The sequence below is a fragment of the Bos indicus genome, chromosome 20 (genome assembly GCF_029378745.1).
Source record: "Bos indicus isolate NIAB-ARS_2022 breed Sahiwal x Tharparkar chromosome 20, NIAB-ARS_B.indTharparkar_mat_pri_1.0, whole genome shotgun sequence".
Taxonomy (NCBI): Eukaryota; Metazoa; Chordata; class Mammalia; order Artiodactyla; family Bovidae; genus Bos; species Bos indicus.
In genome coordinates, this window is record NC_091779.1 from 1534615 (window position 1) to 1553345 (window position 18731).

Genomic DNA, 18731 nt, shown 5'->3' on the forward strand with positions numbered 1-18731 from the left:
GGGTGGGATCACTCCTTTTGGTAGTGGGTGAGTGGCCCAGGTATCGTTTCCTTTCCTAACCTCAAAGATGCCATTTTTAGCTAAAGACAAAGGAGAAAAGAACTTTGCCATGTCCTATGTGAAGCTGATGAAGGAAGATGGGACCACTCTGCACGATGGATGCCACGACTTGGTTGTCCTAAAGGTACCATGTCTCTGTGCTGCGCTCAGCTGTGTTCGACTCTTTGTGACCCCGTGAACTGTAGCCCGCCAGGTTCCTCTGTCCATGGGGTTTTTCAGGCAAGAATATTGGAGTGGGTCGCCATTTCCTCTTCCAGGGGTACTCCCCACCCAGGGACCAAACCAGTGTCTCCTGCATCTCCTGCATCACAGCGGATTCTTTACTTGCTGAGCCATCAGGGAAGCCCGTGAGCTGAGATTAACTCTGCAGCGAGGAGCATGTCGGAAGTGAGGGGGATACGGCAGGATTGCTTGGTAAATGAGAGTAGGGACCCCCAGTGACACGCATCAGGGCTCTCCAGTTGTGACACCTGGTAGAGTCTGGACTTCTCTGGGCCTGCATGTCCTCATCTGTGAGGCCTCAGTGAGCGAGTGTGAGAATCACGAGTTATTCCCCATAAACGTGACGGTGAGGGACGCACGGGACTCAGTAAGTGGGAGGCTGTCACACACAGAGTGGGCTTCGATGCTGTGAGACGCCTGTGGGATGTGCAGAAGACCAGCAAGAAATGTTTGAGAGACTCACCACTATAGTGAACAGAAAAACATATTAGCCTTTAGGGTTCTGAGCCTGCTGTTGATTAACCTGGAGTCATCTCATGTGTCCTCCTGAGACGTGTTTGCTTTTTCACACGGTGATGGTCGTATTTATGACCATAAGATGACCCATGCAGAAGGGCCGTGTAGAAGAGTGTGGCTGTCGGCTGTGTTCTTCCTGCATTGTGAGACTTGCACTGTTCTTGAGAAGCAGGGTGTGTCTTCCTGATCGTACATGCGTCCCCACAACCCTGCGCATGACAGTGGCACGCCTCTGCTGGCACCTGGCTATAGGAAGGGAGGCAGAGGCTGTGGCTGGGGAACAGGCAAGGCTAAGTGGTCAGCACAAAGATCACACTCTTGCCTTGACCTTCTCAGCCTTGGAGGCTGGGGTTGCCCTTTTTCTCTGGTCTGGACAGCAAAGACAGCCTCATCAAATCTTCATCACACGATACCCTTCTCTGAGTCTCTGTGACTTTTCCAGAATACTCCTTTTTTTCTTCTGTGCATCCTCTGTTTTCTCATTTATGATGCGTCCAGGTAGTTCTTGGCTTAAAAGCCATTCTTCCTCAATAGATTTACAGTTCCATTTGCAGTCAGTTCTCAATTTAGTCACCTTGCTTAAGCCTCGGTCTCCTCATCTGTAAGCTGGAGATGATAACAGTAATCGCTGCTGTGACACTTAAGTGATGTTCACCGAAGCATCATGAGCATTTTGTGCAGCCTCCAGTGCAGACTCGGGGCTCAGCACCCGTCACCTGCTGCAGTGCCTGTCTCTGGTCATTCACGTCAGCACGCTGAGGGAATGATATGTCTGTCATTGCCCTAAGTGTTCTGTACGCATTATGCCACCTAGTCCACTCAAACTTTCTAGAATTTGCTATGGAGCATAGGCAATATGCTTCACAATCAGTTTAATCAAGAGAAAAATGAGACACAGAGAGACAGAGGAGTATATTCACAATAACACAGGCTTGTGAACAGGGTCTAAATCCCTTCACTTTCAGAGTCCACTGCCTTTCCCTCTTTAATCTGACTCCTTATCCCGCTGGTGGGCTTGTTCGTGTTAAGATCTTATGAAAGCTAGAATGAACTAAAATATGCTATTTGGGAATCTTCAGTTCCCTCTGTGCCATTAATGAAGTCTATAGAGCCTTCAAATACGTGAATGTTCAACCCCTTTCCCATTAATGTAACCTTGGCGTCTCGCCTGCTTTGTGGGGAAATAGTCCTACCTTGCCAGCTGACGCGCATCGCTCCTCTGATAGCGTTCTCGCTGTTCCTGACTCTCCCGCCTACAGCGTGCAGCCCGGCCTTGCAAACTCCGTACCACTGGGTGTGTACCTTCAGCTGGAGAGTAACTAGGGTGTTGTTTCCAGGGAGACAGCAAGAAAATGGAGGATGCCAGCTCTTACCTGACTCTTCCTTCTTACCGCCACCACGTGGAGAACAAGGGGGCCACCTTGAGTCGAAGCTCCAGCAGTGTTGGGGGGCTCTCTGTCAGCTCCCGGGATGTCTTCTGCATCTCTACGCTAGTGTGCTCCACAAAGCTCACCCAGAATGGTACTGGAACCATTGAGAGCTCTGCGTGTGTGTGTGTGTGTGTATGTGTGTGTGTGTTTGTCTGTGTGTGTGTGTGTGTGTAGGCAGGCCCGGGGAGGTCCTGATGTGGACAGTTTAGGCCAGTAAATAGTCATTCTGCTTGTCTGGACTCTATTTTAGTGGGCCTGCTTGGTTTGCTTAAGTGGCGTGTGAAACCACAACTGCTACAGGAGAATTTAGAAAAATTGAAGATTGTTGATGGAGAGGAAGTGGTAAAGGTAAGCGGGACTTCATTTTGCCTGTTTTCATCCACCAGGGACAGACCTTTACGTCATGAGTGGCTTCGGGGAAGAGATAAAGTGTTCAGGGAGACAGGACAGATTTTCTTCTGACAATGGGAGACAGTGTCCCAAGTTGTCATTAGAAGCTTTTATTGATAAAGCTGGGGGATGATGTGGTTCAGTGACGCTGAATGCTGAGCTGGAGAAAAGCAGGGCTGTCCTCAGTCTCTTGAAATAGATCAACATTGGTATAGATCCCAGCTCGAACACTAGCCAACTTCATGTGGGAGTATTACCAATATGACGCATTTGGCAGAGTTGTAATGAGCTTTCAAGATGAAAAATATTTAAAAATTACTCAGCAAATCTCTTACACATAATGTACAATAATTGAACTAAAGCATATGAAACATACAAGGTTAAACAAGGAGTAAATATTTACTTTTGTTGTTATAAGTTGCTATAGTAGTGTGATCTCTCAGTATTATCAACATGTTGCTATTAGAAATAAAAAGTATTCTTGTTTCCACTTCTTTGAGAATGTTATATATTAAACATGAGAAAAGGGAAGACATCAATGCTCACATTTTAAGTGAAACAAGCAGAAAACAATGCAGATGTCAGATGTTTTGTTGTGTCCACATGGTGGTGGAGAATATAGTGTCTGAAGTACAAATCTAATTAAAGCAACCCTCTCTCCAGCATTATGAATTGGGAAAAGTGTTTCCTGGTGATCTTGTTTCTGTCAGGAACTCAGTACAGCTGGAAACTCTGAGACTTTATGTAGTAGCTCTGTGTTTTGACTGTAGGAAATATTGACACATGTCTTAGGGGGAGGGTAGCTATCAAGTTTCAGTTAATTGCCCATAGAAGGAGAAGCAAGGGTCGAATTTCAAGATCAATGCTTTAATTGTGCACCATTGACCCACCTACCCAGTTCAGCAGTGACAGAGAAATTCTCCTCCAGACATTCTTTTACAAGGTCTGTCACCTTTCAGATCAGATCAGATCAGTCGCTCAGTCGTGTCCGACTCTGAGACCCCATGAATCGCAGCATGCCAGGCCTCCCTGTCCCTCACCAACTCCCGGAGTACACTCAGACTCACGTCCATCGAGTCAGTGATGAGGCATGAGATGGCCAAAGGACTGGACTTTCAGCTTTAGCATCATGCCTTCCAAAGAAATCCCAGGGCTGATCTCCTTCAGAATGGACTGGTTGGATCTCCTTGCAGTCCAAGGGACTCTCAAGAGTCTTCTACAACAACACAGTTCAAAAACATCAATTCTTCGGCGCTCAGCCTTCTTCACAGTCCAACTCTCACATCCATACATGACCACAGGAAAAATCATAGCCTTGACTAGATGAACCTTTGTTGGCAAAGTAATGTCTCTGCTTTTGAATATGCTATCTAGGTTGGTCATAACTTTCCTTCCAAGGAGTAAGCATCTTTTAATTTCATGGCTGCAGTTACCATCTGTAGTGATTTTGGAGCCCAGGAAAATAAAGTCTGACACTGTTTCCACTGTTTCCCCATCTATTTCCCATGAAGTGATGGGACCGGATGCCATGATCTTCATTTTCTGAATGTTGAGCTTTAAGCCAACTTTTTCACTCTCCACTTTCACTTTCATCAAGAGGCTTTTGAGTTCCTCTTCACTTTCTGCCATAAGGGTGGTGTCATCTGCATATCTGAGGTTATTGATATTTCTCCCGGCAATCTTGATTCCAGCTTGTGTTTCTTCCACTCCAGCGTTTCTCATGATGTACTCTGCATATAAGTTAAATAAACAGGGTGACAATATACAGCCTTGACGAACTCCTTTTCCTATTTGGAACCAGTCTGTTGTTCCATGTCCAGTTCTAACTGTTGCTTCCTGACCTGCATACAAATTTCTCAAGAGGCAGATCAGGTGGTCTGGTATTCCCATCTCTTTCAGAATTTTCCACAGTTTATTGTGATCCACACAGTCAAAGGCTTTGGCATAGTCAATAAAGCAGAAATAGATATTTTTCTGGAAATCTCTTGCTTTTTCCATGATCCAGCGGATGTTGGCAATTTGATCTCTGGTTCCTCTGCCTTTTCTAAAACCAGCTTGAACATCAGGAAGTTCACAGTTCACATATTGCTGAAGCCTTTAGGCAGCTGGAAAAGTCATCTCAAAAGGTATTCTGTTGTCTTCCTTTGCATTCTATTTTTCTTTTTATCAAAAAATTGTTATTGACATATACTCTACATATATTAAGACAACAGAGCACTTATCTTAAAAGTACAGTTCAGTGTATTTCTACACATGTACATAACTGCAGAGGAACCAGAGATCAAATTGCCACCATCTGCTGGATCATAGAAAAAGCAAGAGTATTCCAGAAAAACTACTTCTACTATTTCTGCTTCATTGACTACGCTAAAACCTTTGACTGTGTGGATCACAACAAACTGTGGAAAATTCAAACTATGGAAAAGAGATGGGAATATCAGACCATCTTGCCTGCCTCCTGAGAAACCTGTATGCAGGTAAAGAAGCAGCAGTTGGAACTGGACATGGAAGAGTAGACTGGTTCAAAATCGGGAAAGAAGCACGTCAAGGCTGTACATTGTCACCCTGCTTATTTAACTTATATATAGAGTACATCATGCGAAATGTCTGGCTGGATGAAGCACAAGCTGGAATCAAGATTGCCAGGAGAAATATCAATAACCTCAGATATGCAGATGACACCACCCTTATGGCAGAAAGTGAAGAAGAACAAAAGAGCCTCTTGAAGAAAGTGAAAGAGGAGAGTGAAAAAGCTGGCTTTAAACTCAACATTCAAAAAACGAAGATCATAGCATCTGGTCCCATCATTTCATGGCAAATGGATGGGGAAACAGTGACAGACTTTATTTTTTGGGACTCCAAAATCACTGCAGATGGCGACTGTAGCCATGAAATTAAAAGACGCTTGCTCCTTGGAAGAAAAGTTATGACCAACCTAGACAGCATATTAAAAAGCAGAGACATTACTTTGCCAACAAAGGTTCATCTAGTCAAGGCTATGGTTTTTCCAGTGGTCGTGTATGAATGTGAGAGTTGGACTATAAAGAAAGCTGAGCACCAAAGAATTGATGCTTTTGAACTGTGATGTTGGAAGTCTTGAGAGTCCCTTGGACTGTAAGGAGATCCAACCACTCAATCCTAAAGGGAATCAATCCTGACTGTTCATTAGAAGGAGTGATGCTGAAGCTGAAGCTACAATACTTTCACGTGATGTGAAGAATTGAATCATTAGAAAACATTCTGATGCTGGGAAAGATTGAAAGCAGGAGGAGAAGGGGACGACAGGATGAGATGGTTGGATGTCATCACTGACTCAATTGCCATGAGTTTGAACAAGCTCTGGGCAACAGTGAAGGACAGGGAAGCCTGGCGTGCTGAGTCCACAGGGTCGCAACGTATCCAACACGACTGAGCGACTGAATAGCAACAACAACACAACTGTGTACGCACCACCTAGATCAGCATACAGTCCATTTGTATCACTGCAGTAGATTCTCCCTTACCCCTTCTTAGTCGGTACCCCATTCAAGGGTAACCAGTAAGCTACCAAGCTTACCACCATCATCATAGATGGGTTTTTGCCTGTTACTGAATTTCATAAAAATAGAGTGATAATAAACATACATTTTGTGTCTTGACTTACCTTACTCTGTACAATGCTCACAAGGGTTATAGTCATCTTTCTACATAGAAGTAGTTTGCTCACTTTTGTTGCTGTGGCGTGTTCTGTAATACCAAAGTACCGCCCTGTATTAATCTACTTTGCTGAAGACGGACAACTGGCTTGCTCCAGTTTCTGGCTCTTGTGAGGAGCGCACCTGGCCCTCCTGACGTGGCACATGGTGTGTGCCTTCATTCTCTCAGATAGACACAGAGGGGTGGGACTTGTGTATCACCGGAACCTTATGAGACCTCTGTTATCTTGCCCAGTTTCTCCAGGACACTCTGGATGCACTCTTCAACATCATGATGGAGCATTCTCAAAGTGATGCGTATGACATCCTCGTCTTTGATGCTTTGGTAAGAGAGAGCGCCAGTGTTTTGTGACATTAGGCGTTAAAATAGTGTCTCACTGTGAGAACACGGAGAACTTAAGGCCCACGTGGACTTTTCCAGGAATTTTTTTGGAGGCATTGTAACATTCAGCAACCAGGCCAATAAAGGAGTTCCTGTTTGCCTTGTTAGTTTTGAGTTGATTTGAAGGCATGGGCAGAGGGATTAAAATGGGAGTGTTCAGATGTTGATGGTGGTTTGGCCCTGGTTGAAAGTACATGAAGCTGAATATCATGAATATTCGCTTGGGCTGTCCATGAATTCTGGGAGTGAATCCTTGGTCAGGTTGTAAAGCACCCCAAATGTTTCCTAACTCTTTTACTTTCTTCCTCCTCATTGTCTCCAATTTAGCAGTCAGTACACTCCTCTGCCTATCTGGACCATCTTTCAGTGGGCGGTACACCATTCAGATCTGTCTTCTTCCCGTCTTTTGAAATGGTCTGTGCCTCCTCTTGGGCTTCCCTGGTGGCTCAGAGGTTAAAGCATCTGCCTGCAATGCGGGAGACCTGGGTTCAGTCCCTGGGTCAGGAAGATCTTGCTGTTCCAGCTCACATCTTTTCAGTGTCATATCAAAATAAACAGAAGAAATATCCACATTAAGATGTCAGTGACCAACAAAGTATGAATGTGTCAACCCTTTGTGTCAGTGACATTTACATTTTTAAAGCACTAACTTGGAGACAAATGTGACTTAGTCCATTGCTTCCCAAGAGGGCTGCCTATAAAGCTAGCCTTGAGGAGAAATGTTTCCTGAAGAACTCTCACTTGAGAACTCAGGGGAGTGCTGAACCTTGCCCAACTCTCCTGGAGATTTACAGTGCACAGAAGCATGTAGAAGGCTCTGATAAGTCCTGCAATAAAGACGGTAGTCTAAGGTTGATAACCTGAGGTTTCTCAAACTTGACTGGCTGTGAAACCCTTTTATCTTAGGAAACCCTTCATGAAACACTTTTTGGAAGAGATGTTACCATAATGTAAAGGACTAAAGATACGTTAGTGAACTAATTCCTGGGCAAAAGACTTTGATAGGGATTTAGTTGTACTGTGTAACTATGACTTCCTGTCCTGGGTCTGCCCCCAAACACTGACTCCTTGCCTCTTTCTGAAGATCTACATAATAGGTCTCATTGCTGACCGGAAGTTCCAGCATTTCAACACTGTCCTGGAGGCTTACATCCAACAGCATTTCAGTGCTACCCTAGCTTACAAGTAAGTAACTGCGAACCCTCTGCTTGTCCTGCCAGGGTGCCGAGGGCACAAGAAGCTTGAGTAGTTTCTTTTTGTCACCACACTGTGTGAGTTCTATATTTTCTGACAAAACCCCATCTGGCCTGTGTTATTTGGATTAAATAAAAATACGCAAATTCAGAGGTAAGTATGAATATTTTATGGTGACAGAAGTACATGGCAGTGTTTGCTCATTCATTCATTCAGTTAGTCAGCTATCATTTATTGAACAACTATTTGTAATAGTCAAGGCTGGAGAAAAGAAGGTGTATGTGACAAGTGGCTCAGTATTGCTTATGTATAGAGGGCTGAGGGCTAGAGGTCAGAGATGATGCTGGAAAAGGTGAAGGAGCCTGGAAAAGCAGGCCACTAGTTCAAAGTCTACCCTGCTGGTAATAAAGAAACAAAGTTCCCAAACAAAGGAGCTCTATGATATTAAAAGAACATTTTCTGTGGGAAGAAAAAACTGAAAAGAACATCATGACCACCACCATCCGCACTCACAACTTCACTGTGGCTGGTTTTCCCAGTGAAAAGATTTTTTTTCTTTGCTGGCTTTTTGTGGGCAGGAAATACTTATTCATTCCCTGTATTAAATGTATATTTTTAAGCAGAGTTATTTTTATGATGTAAATGAGTGAGTGAGCTTGGCTGTACTACCACCTTTAACCTTTGATTGAATGCCTTGTAATTTACTAAGCAAACTAATTACCATGCTGTGGGTTGAAAAGAGATGTATTTTGAAAATATAATCCCTTATTCAGGAAATTGATGACGGTGCTGAAGACTTACTTGGACACCTCCAGCAGAGGAGAGCAATGTGAACCAATCCTAAGAACACTGAAAGCTTTGGAATATGTATTCAAGTTCATTGTTCGGTCGAGGACATTATTTTCACAGTGAGTACTTGTTCTGTAAGATTGATTGATTAGCTCTGCAATTCCTCTGGGACACAACAGTATTTGTTCCATTGGAGAAACTCTTTCACAAAATTACAGCCAGCCATTGACTAAAAACAACTTAAAAATCCAACTTAGACATTTATGAATAGGTGATAATTGTTCCAAGTTCATTTGGAGAGGAAAAAAAAAAAAAAGAAATCATGTGTTGAAGAGTTATGTTTCCTCCAGTGAATATGATTTGTGATTTGAGGCTCTTCTGCATTTCACCTAACATTCTTCATTTGATCTGAGATATGATGAAAGCTTTCCAGGAATCTATATTCCATGGGGATAGGAAAGCAGAACTCAGAAAATCTGACATTTATTTGGCTCTAGAAGGATGTGCATGAAGATGAGCTGTTATTTGCAGTTGCCCTGCCTATCTGTGAAATCCTAGTGGCCAAAAAGGGAGCTGACATGTTAGAGCACCTAAGAGATTTGATATGTGATGGTCAATACCACAGAGGTTAGCTGCATTTTTTAAAGACTTTAGAGATGGAGTCATGCCAAAGCAACCTGAAAAATAACAATTTATGTTCATACTAGCTACAAGGCGAATTTAGGCAGGGGTTGGTTGTGTGTATGACCGAGTTGGCTGTGTGTTACAGGAAATAAAAAGTAGCATATGGGAAACGTACTGTCTGGATTCTTACCAAGCTGACTCAGGGGGAGGCAGAGTTTTGTTTTATTTAGCACTATTGAAAATCTCGGGGTAGTTGGCCGTAGGTATGGCTGGATCCAGATGCTTGGTGCCATTCAACGAGTCTCTGTCTCTCTAGATCTTGGCTCTGCTTCTTTTGTTGGTCGCCTTTTGAGGCAAGTTGTCCAATGTGGAAGCTACCAGAACCTCAGATTCATATTCTACTAGCTTAAGCAATTCTAGGTTCCCTGTTGTTATACCAAAATCCTATGCCAAGAACTATCTGATCATGTGCTAAGATGTTAAACAGTGTGACCACAGGAATGAATATGCAGATTGTGCACTTATGGTCTCATGTCCACCTCTGAGCCATGGGTCATGTCAACAACTTATGGTATGAACTTGTTTACTTGGAGGACTGTGTCCCCCCCAAGTAGAAGTCGGTAACTCATCATTTTGACCAAGACTCTGGATGAGTTATGGAAGCTTCATACTCAAAGTCTGCTGAAATGGGTAATCATTTGAGATTCTCCTTTTTAGAATTCTTTGATATTTCAGTTGATGAATAGAAAGAGATGAGTGTTTTAAACCATGTCACAAAGCGCATGTCGTTTAGGCTATTTTAAAATTGAAGGATCTGTTTCAATTCCTCTATTTTGTCAGATAGTCAAGGTGAAGATCGTGTATTTGAAGTCTAAGGGGTATTCTTCCAAATTCAAGAGATACTTGTCAATTATTTGAAAAACAGCAGGGGACAATTGTGAGTCTTGGAAGTGGTCAAGGATTCAAATATTATAATTCCAGATTAGGCCATGGTATCTTATCCTATATCCACGTGAGAACTTTAGATCTAACAAGAACGTTTTTTCCGTGTGTCATATCTTATGCCTCAGTTTGTCCTTCTGATTTCTGTCTCTTCTGTCCCTCCCTCCCTCCCTCCCTCCTTCCTTATCTTACCTCTCTTAGTCTTTGTCTGTTTCTTCCAGGGGAACACAGGGCATTTGTACATTTGCTTTCTTCCTTTCTACCTGAAGGTCTCTCATCTTGCAAAGGCCCCAGATCTTCATTCAGTACAAATTCAGTGCTATTGGAACTCTAAGTGATTTTTGGCTTCTTAAGAAGAGGGATCATCTGTTATTCTCTGCTGTACTCCCAGCATAGAATATATAGAACATAATTGATACTCAAAAAATGTCTGTTGGATGAAGTGCATTTTGGGGACTAGGAGATGTCTCTAAGGTGACCCAGACATAATCTTGAATCTTCTCTCATAAACAGAAATGTAGGCTGACCAGCAAAGAGTATCTAGGACCTCATGCTGAGGTAAGGTAGGTCTTGCTCATTCAAGACTCTTTCATGATGAATTCTCTTCAGCAGAGCCTCAAGGACATTAGGAAGTAATGATGGTATTTTTGCAAACTAAGAGGACATTTTATTTCTGAATGGTAGATAGCTGTTTCAGTGCTTTGAGATTTCTAAGCCAGCTGGTAGGAAATCGTTAATATAATTATTGCTTTCAGAGCTTATTGTGTTTCTGTTTCCTGTTATTCCTTTGTCTTCTTTCCTCATGTGCACAGTTACAGCTGATCCATTAGTTGTTCCTTACCATCTTTTCTTTGTGCATACTGCACACGAGCATTTACAGGAGCTAGGGATTTTCCTGTATCAATATGCAGGATGCAGTTGGGTAAGAGAGGAAGAAAACTTGTTGAGAAGGACTGGGATTTTTAAAAGGACTGTTCATTTCTAGCACATCAGTTCAGTTCAGTTGCTCAGTCGTGTCTGACTCTTTGTGACCCCATGGACTGCAGCACGCCAGGCTTTCCTGTCCATCACCAACTCCTGGAGCTTGCTCAAACTCATGTCTATCAAGTCAGTGATGCCATCCAACCATCTCATCCTCTCTTATCCCCTTTTCCTCCTCCTTTAGTATTTTCCATCATCAGGATCTTGTCCAATGAGTCAGCTCTTCACATCAGGTGGCCAAAGTGTTGGGGCTTCACCTTCAGTATCAGCCAAAGAAAATGATTTTCCTGTCCCCTCTTCTTATGTCACTAGCTCCTGAGTCAAAGTCTGGGTGGGTGTCTCTGGCACATACCTGTACCGTAGTTGCAGCGGAGCAGGTTTGAGCTTCTGTAAGAGGGGAAAAATGTGGAGAATTCTAAATTGTAGGAAATGTGTCCAAAAATGCTGAGTGGCCAGAAACCTGACCAATATCCATTGGGCTTTTCTTGAACGCCTGAGCCCCTGGGAGGTGTAGTGCATAGTGAGGAATACTCAGAAGGAGCTGAGGTGATTCTGTTCTGGGTGTTGAGAGTCTCCACAAAACCCTTGCAGTGACTTTTATCCTGAAGCTCAGACAGCCAGCTGAGCAGATCCCCAGGGTTTCTGAGTCTGTGGAATTAGAGCCTGCAGTAGCCTGTGCTTCCCTTATCCACGTGATGGACATCCCCGTAAGAGCACCCCTTCCTGTGGCCAGGCGCATGAAACAGCCTGCAGAATTGCTATACGCCTGACTTCTCAAACGAGAGAGGACCAAGAGCCCAGGTGGGCAATAACATTGGCTTCCACATGTCTGTGCCGCTTATAAAGCCTAGCCCTGCTGTAGGCCAGAGCACAGGGGTTGCTGTGGGATGTGGTTATACCCACTCTGTCCTGGGCAGTGTCAGCTCAGTGATGGGCAGTGCTTACTCTGCACACTTCCATCCCCATAAGCACCTGCCTTAGTGAGTGACCCAGGCTCTCTGAGCTTCAGTTTCCTCATTTGTGAATGAGGATAAACCAGCTTTATCCTAGTGTTTTGATGGTGAAATGAGATTATATGCACAAAGTGTCTATGTAGTATCTGATATTTATTCCACAAGCAAAATAAATCTGTTAGCTGTTATTATGTTTTCACCTAGTAGAGACAGAAAGGGTTTTTGTTTCAAACACTCAAATTTAAAGTAGAAAGTAAAGTTTGTGTCTTGATTCAGCTCAGAGTTTGGTTTACTGTTCATGCTGTGTGACACGCTTCTTGCTCTGTAATTTTTAGGAAGAGGGACACCTTTACCAGGCGTCAGTGCTGTTTGAGGCCCTCAGTGGAGGGAGTATTTACAGCCCATGAATTCATCCGGGTCTCTTGCTGGCCCCGTGCATGGCCCCTGCTGTGTCTGCAGTTCTCACTTGCCTTGTGTGTGTGGTCAGGCCCTTTGGCCCGAGCAGCTGTGTGCCCAGCTCTCTCTGTTCCTTGCCTGCTCTACTAGTCTTTTCTTTTGCATCATGTCTTCTGCTGTCATTACAGACCTGCTTAGTTCTTGCTTCCTTCTCCTCCTCCTCCTTTTAGCCCTCTCCAGAGGGCTGCTCTGCCGTCACATGCTCCTTCTTCACCACGCTCATCCACACCGTTGGCTGGGGAGGCAGTCAGCTCTGGGCTTAAAGGCACCATCTCTGGAGCTAGGCTGCTTGGGTTTGAATTCTGCATTTGAATCCTACCACTACCGATTACTAAGGTTTATGATTTTGGACAGATTACTTAATCTGCCCGAAGCTCAGTTTCCTTGTGTATAAAACAGGCATGCATTGAACAAGCAACAAGCCTTTCAGGGTGGTTGTGCAAACGGATGAACTAATGGGCGTCTGGGAGCTGGACAGTGCTTGTTGCATAGCAAGTACCCCCAGCTCTGATTCCCTGCTTGGTGCACGTCACCCGTTACTTCCATCAGCCTTCACACATGTGCTCATCTCCTGACCTCATCTCCTCTCTCACTCCGTGCCGGCCTCGCAGGCCCCCCTGCTGTGCCTCAGCCTCCCACTGCAGGGCGTTCGCACCCTTCCCGGACGCCCACTTGCTCACCCCCTGACCTCTCTTACAGCTCCCCTGTGTGTGACGGCACCCACTGCCCCTGGCACTCTTGATTGCCCTCCTGTTCACTCTGCTTTTTGTCAGTTTTCCTCCTCGTGGAACCAATCACATGTTATGTTATGACATCCTAGCCCTCTCCCTGCTAGAGCGTCAGCTCCATGAGTCTGATTATTTTGTTCTAAGCACTATTTTGTTCTCAAGCACTGAGAACAGCACCCAGCACATAGTAGGTATGTTCAGTTGCTCAGTCATGTCCGGCTCTTGGCGACCCCAGGGACTGTAGCTTGCCAGGCTCCTCTGTCCATGGGATTCTCCAGGCAAGAATACTGGAGTGGGTTGCCATGCTCTCTCCCAGGGGATCTTCCTGACTCAGGGATCAAACCCATGTCTCTTGTGCCTCCTGCGTTGGCAGGTGGGTTCGTTACCACTAGTGCCACCTGGGAAGCCCCACATAAGAGGTACTGCTTCAGTAAGAAATGGTGCAGCACATCTATCCCCCTTTCACAAATGAGGAAGCTGAGGCTCAGTTCAAGCTCAAAGGTCACACAGCCAAGAATCAGTAGGGCAAGCTTCACATTCTACCTCATCTGAATAAGCAGATTCAAGAACTGGAACTGGACCATGCAAGTGTGAGTGGGGCTGGCCAGGAGGAGCTGTCCTGAGAGGGAGCAGCTCTGGCTGGAAGGGTCAGCTGCTGTTAGCTGCTGGGGCTGCTGAGAGGCGCAAGGCTGTGTGGGTATAAGTGCTATCATCCACCCCTAAGCACAGTAGGGCTTCAGTGAAGACAGTGATGACTTGGAGCAGGAGTTTTCAGGAAGGTTGTCCCCCCCAGCATGGTGAAGCTGCCCCTGCTACCCTGGCTTTGTCTGCATGATCTCCTAAGAATGAAGAAAAGCTGTCGTGGGGCCAGCCCAGCCAAGCTCACATACTTTGGAAACAAGTCAGGGATAGAGGAGTGCACTGAGCATCCTCACAGGAGCAACAGGGTCTCCAGGGGTCTCCCTGCTCCCCAGCCCTCCCCGTCCTGGGAAGGCTGGCCAGGCTGGCCGTGGCAGGCACCGTGCTGTTCGTCTGCACCGGGGCTGCTGCTCCACTAACACAGGCTGGGAGGAGCGCAGGTCTCACCTCGAGCAGACGCCCGCCAGCCTGGCTGTGTGGCGTCCTTGCCCTTCCTCTAATTGCCTGCAGCAGCAGATGACTCCATGCTCCCTGATGCCCGCTTTTGCCTGTTTATTTTGCATCTTGCTTTATTCTTCCTGTCCTGGCCTCCCCCTCCCCTCCCCCGCCTCCACCTCATCTTTCCACCAGTTCAATTTCTTCTTATGTAAATATTATATACTAGCCTATCCTCCAGGCCATGAATATGTTAGGCAGCAAGGCTGTGCGCATAAAGCTCAGGCATGCCCAGTATAGCCTGCAGTCAGAGAGAATACATAAGCCTCTGCTTTGTTAAACACATGTGAATTTAACTTGAAGGTACCTGCCACTGTGATTTGCTTTCATTGTTCACATATGAATAAATATTAAAATGTAATCATCTGTTTATGTAGAGGATGGGTCGGCATGCTGGTCATATTGCTATTCCTGTTTCTCTTGCATGTAATTTGTTTGCATATTAATGCCATTTTTTCCTGTGTGAGCCTTGGTTTTCAGCTTTGAATATAATTTCACTTTTTGACGACAGTAATGGCTCAGTAAACTTCACAATTGCAGTTAATGGAATTATTTTATGATGACATTAACTTGGCATCAGATCAGAACGGAGAGAACTGTCATCAAACAGATATCATCAAGCGGTTACTAAGTCTTTAATTTATTATCTATTTAATGAGTTTCTATAGGGCAGAGGGGAGGTAACAGCCTGTTTCTTACAAACATATGTGAAAGCACTTTGAAAATCATTAAGTAAATTCTCCTTATTATAACATGAAATTGCATGTATACATGCTTTTCAGTCGTGTCCGACTCTGTGCGACCCCAGAGACGGCAGCCCACCAGGTTCCCCCGTCCCTGGGATTCTCCAGGCAAGAACACTGGAGTGGGTTGCCATTTCCTTCTTCAATTTAAAACAGCTTTCTTTCTCCTTTGTATATGGAGATATTGATAAACTTTTATTGAGCACCTATTGTGTGCTAAGGACTTTGTTAAGTGTGAGGAATTCTTAAATTAATGTCAGACTTCCTCATGTAGTGGCAGTTTAGTGGGTGAGACAGACATGCATGCCAGCAGTCAAATGCCAGCATGCCTAGAATAAGCAATGAGATATGATTCAGCAGAAGCTTGCAAATGGCTCTTGGGGGCAGACAGGTTTGAATGACAGATTCCGCCTCAGGAGGATCTGTCTTTCTTCTCAGGGGAAGTGATCTTTTAAACTAGACATTGAAAGGTATTCATGAATTCTGCTCATGGAAGAAAGGAGAATCAAAAATTCCAAGTAGAAGGAACAACATATGATATAGAACTTAGTCTGAGGACCCTTGATAAAGCCTCTCCTTTGTGTATGGCCCTGTGTCATTCTTCACTGTACCTCACTGAATACTCACAAGAGTCCTGCACAGTATCAGTATTATTATATTAATTTTATATTCATTTTACAGAAAGGGAAATTGAAGCCCAGAGAGGCACAGAAAGTGACTCTAGGTCACGCAGTTAGATATTGGCAGGGAGGGATCTGACATCAAAGTCTCAGTTCTTTATTTTATCCTGTGCCCACCAATGAACAGCACTTTGGTGGAACCACAGCTAGTGGGTGGAAGCTGCGGTGGTGGAGGAGGGAGGTTGTGTTTGAAGTGAGGTGTTGAAGCTAGATCGTGAAACACCTTGAAAGTTAGACCAAGGAGTCTGACGTCACCCTCTGTGCTTGGGGATATTGGCATAGACGCTGCTCTCAGAGCGCAGGGTGCTACCCCGGGTGGGAGGGTACAAACTCATCTCCTGGGATCAGATGAAAATATTAAAGTTTCTTAATTTTGTCCTAAGATGAAGAAGTTAAACTTTATAACATTTGACTTAGAATAGTAGGTGGATATAATTTATATATAAACAGGCACGTAAATCATACTTAAACATTTTTTCTCATAGGAAGAGTTTTGGAAACTGCTGTTTATGGCAGTGGGGAGTCATCACAATTCTAAAGCAGGGGGTTAACATGATTAGATGAATGTTTTAGAAAGATTAGTGCAGAAGTAAGGTTAGTACGAGGGCTTCCCTGGTGTCCTGTGTCTCAGACAGTAAAGAATCTGCCTGCAATGTGGGAGACCTGCGTTTGATCCCTGGCTTGGGAAGATCCCCTGGAGGAGGGCATGGCAACACACTCCAGTATTCTTGCCTGGACAATCCCAATGGACAGAGGAGCCTGGCGGGCTACAGTCCACGGGGTTGCAAAAAGTCAGACACGACTGAACGACTAAGCACAACACAGCACAAGGTTAGGGGAGGAGGGGAGGCAGGCGCTCAATAATAAAGCTACTGTAATAACCCAGGTGAGAAGACTTGAGCCGAGACAGTCACAGCGAGGCTGGAGAAGAAGGGAAGCAGGAAGGTCAGGGTTTACAGATGGCAGGGTTGCCCAAACTGATTGAACGTGTGAGTGAAATTGATGGAGGGGGACCATCAGCTGATCTGACACTGCACTTTAGTCCGTTTTATCAGGTTTTGCTCATCAGCATGATGAGTGAAGGGAGGAGGAGGTTTGGGGGAGAAGACGATGTGTTTGGGATATGTGAAACTGGTGGTATTCACTGACATGGCCAGATGGAAATGCACAGCAGGCTGTTAGATTCAGATTTGGAGTTCAGGGGAGTGGAGAATGGAGATACGGTTTTGGTAGAAATTGATCTCCTTTGGTAGAAAGAGGCATTTGAAGCTGTAGCACAAGGTGAGCAATGCTATAAAACTCAGAATGAAATGCAGGAGATTAGCCTATTGGAAGGATGATGAGGGGAGAGTCCTGGGGAAGGAGGATGAGGAAAGGAAACAGGAAGAATTGGCATTACAGGGAGGAGCCAGGAAAGGGAACATTTCCAGGAGGGCGTGTCAGTAGTACCAACCATTACTGTGAGGTCCTGGAAACTGAAAACTGATCAGGAGCAAGGTATTTCGCATTTAGGAGATCTTTGGTGAATCAGCCATGCCTCTCCTAGAGTTTAGCCTCTTTCCTAGTATCCAGCCAGGAGGCCACTGTGGGCAGAGGCATCAGGCTTTGACTGATTTCCAGGCATCTGCATGGGAATTATTGCGGGTTGCTCTTTGCCAGGGCATACTCCTGGACTGCCTTTCCCCCACCCTCCCTCAGAGGCTGAGCCATTTGCTTCCTATTTGTTTCCGATCTCACACTCTGGTTACAGCATAGGGTAAAACGCTGGTCTTATTTGCTTCCATTGTCCCTTGAAATGGTTTAATTTTGCAGAACAAGATGCTATCGATAGTCAAGGGAAAAAGCCATGAGGACACACATATTCATTCTTTCAGGTTGAAGCGGTAAAAGATTTCCTTTTTCTGTTAACTCCTCATTAGAAGTCTAGGAGTCAGCTTGCTGACAGAATCTTTGCCTTTGCACAAAAATAATTGTTTCTGTCAAATGCTAAGGTTGACAGTTCCTCAGAGAATGACTTGGGTGGTAGATCAATTTACTGATAAATATGTAGGTTTGTGAAATGTGCTTGCAAATCCCTTGGACCTAAATATGAGCAGAAAGGGTCTAGTTTGCCAGAGGAGTGAAATTCACCAGGCTCACCTAATTGTTGGGGATGCTGATCTGAGTCAAAGGACTCAATGTACTCTATGATCTCTTTCAAATCCACTTAACGCAGGCATCACACCAAGTAGCACTTGTTTCCTTAATAGGAAGTACTGAATAATAGTAAGATTGTATGGAAAAACTGGAACAAAATTTTGGCCAACCCAATACCTTACTCAGTTGTTTCTTATTGTGTCTTTGGGATGGATGGGAAGCTAAAAAGGACTTAGTTATGGGGTACATAAGATCACTTTCCTTCAGATCTCCAAACCAGTTCCTCTGTGTCTCAGATCTACTCGCCTAACACAGCCAGGTGCAAAGACATTCATTCAATTCAGTTCTATTTTTCATTCATTCAGTAAACATTTTTGAGTCTTACTGCTTGGAAGTTCTATGCTAGGATGCTGTGGTAAACAAGACAGATGTAGCCCTGACCCCATGCTTCCCTTGTATAATACCATGGGAGATAAAAAATAAATAAAAAAAAAAAAACATCAAGTCACTGCAAACCATGATAAATGCTGGTAAGGGAATTAAATAAGTAGTTGAGATAGGTGGCCCAGCAGTGCAGTTAATGATTCCAATAACTGCTTGTATGTTGTGGGCCAGTGGCCTAAGCTCTGTGACTTGGTTTCCTCATCTAAAATTGGGATTACTTCCCAGTGCTATT

At 44.6% G+C, this 18731-nt stretch overlaps 1 protein-coding gene across 1 annotated transcript in view; it reads left to right on the plus strand.

Annotated features, from left to right (window-relative positions):
• DOCK2 (dedicator of cytokinesis 2) overlaps positions 1 to 18731 on the plus strand; it is a 458208-nt gene that overhangs the window by 75648 nt on the left and 363829 nt on the right. The window contains exons 17-22 of the mRNA XM_070774484.1: positions 81 to 184; positions 2136 to 2319; positions 2479 to 2576; positions 6549 to 6638; positions 7780 to 7880; positions 8663 to 8797. Coding sequence (XP_070630585.1) covers positions 81 to 184; positions 2136 to 2319; positions 2479 to 2576; positions 6549 to 6638; positions 7780 to 7880; positions 8663 to 8797 — 712 coding nt within the window. The remainder of the gene's footprint in view (positions 1 to 80; positions 185 to 2135; positions 2320 to 2478; positions 2577 to 6548; positions 6639 to 7779; positions 7881 to 8662; positions 8798 to 18731) is intronic.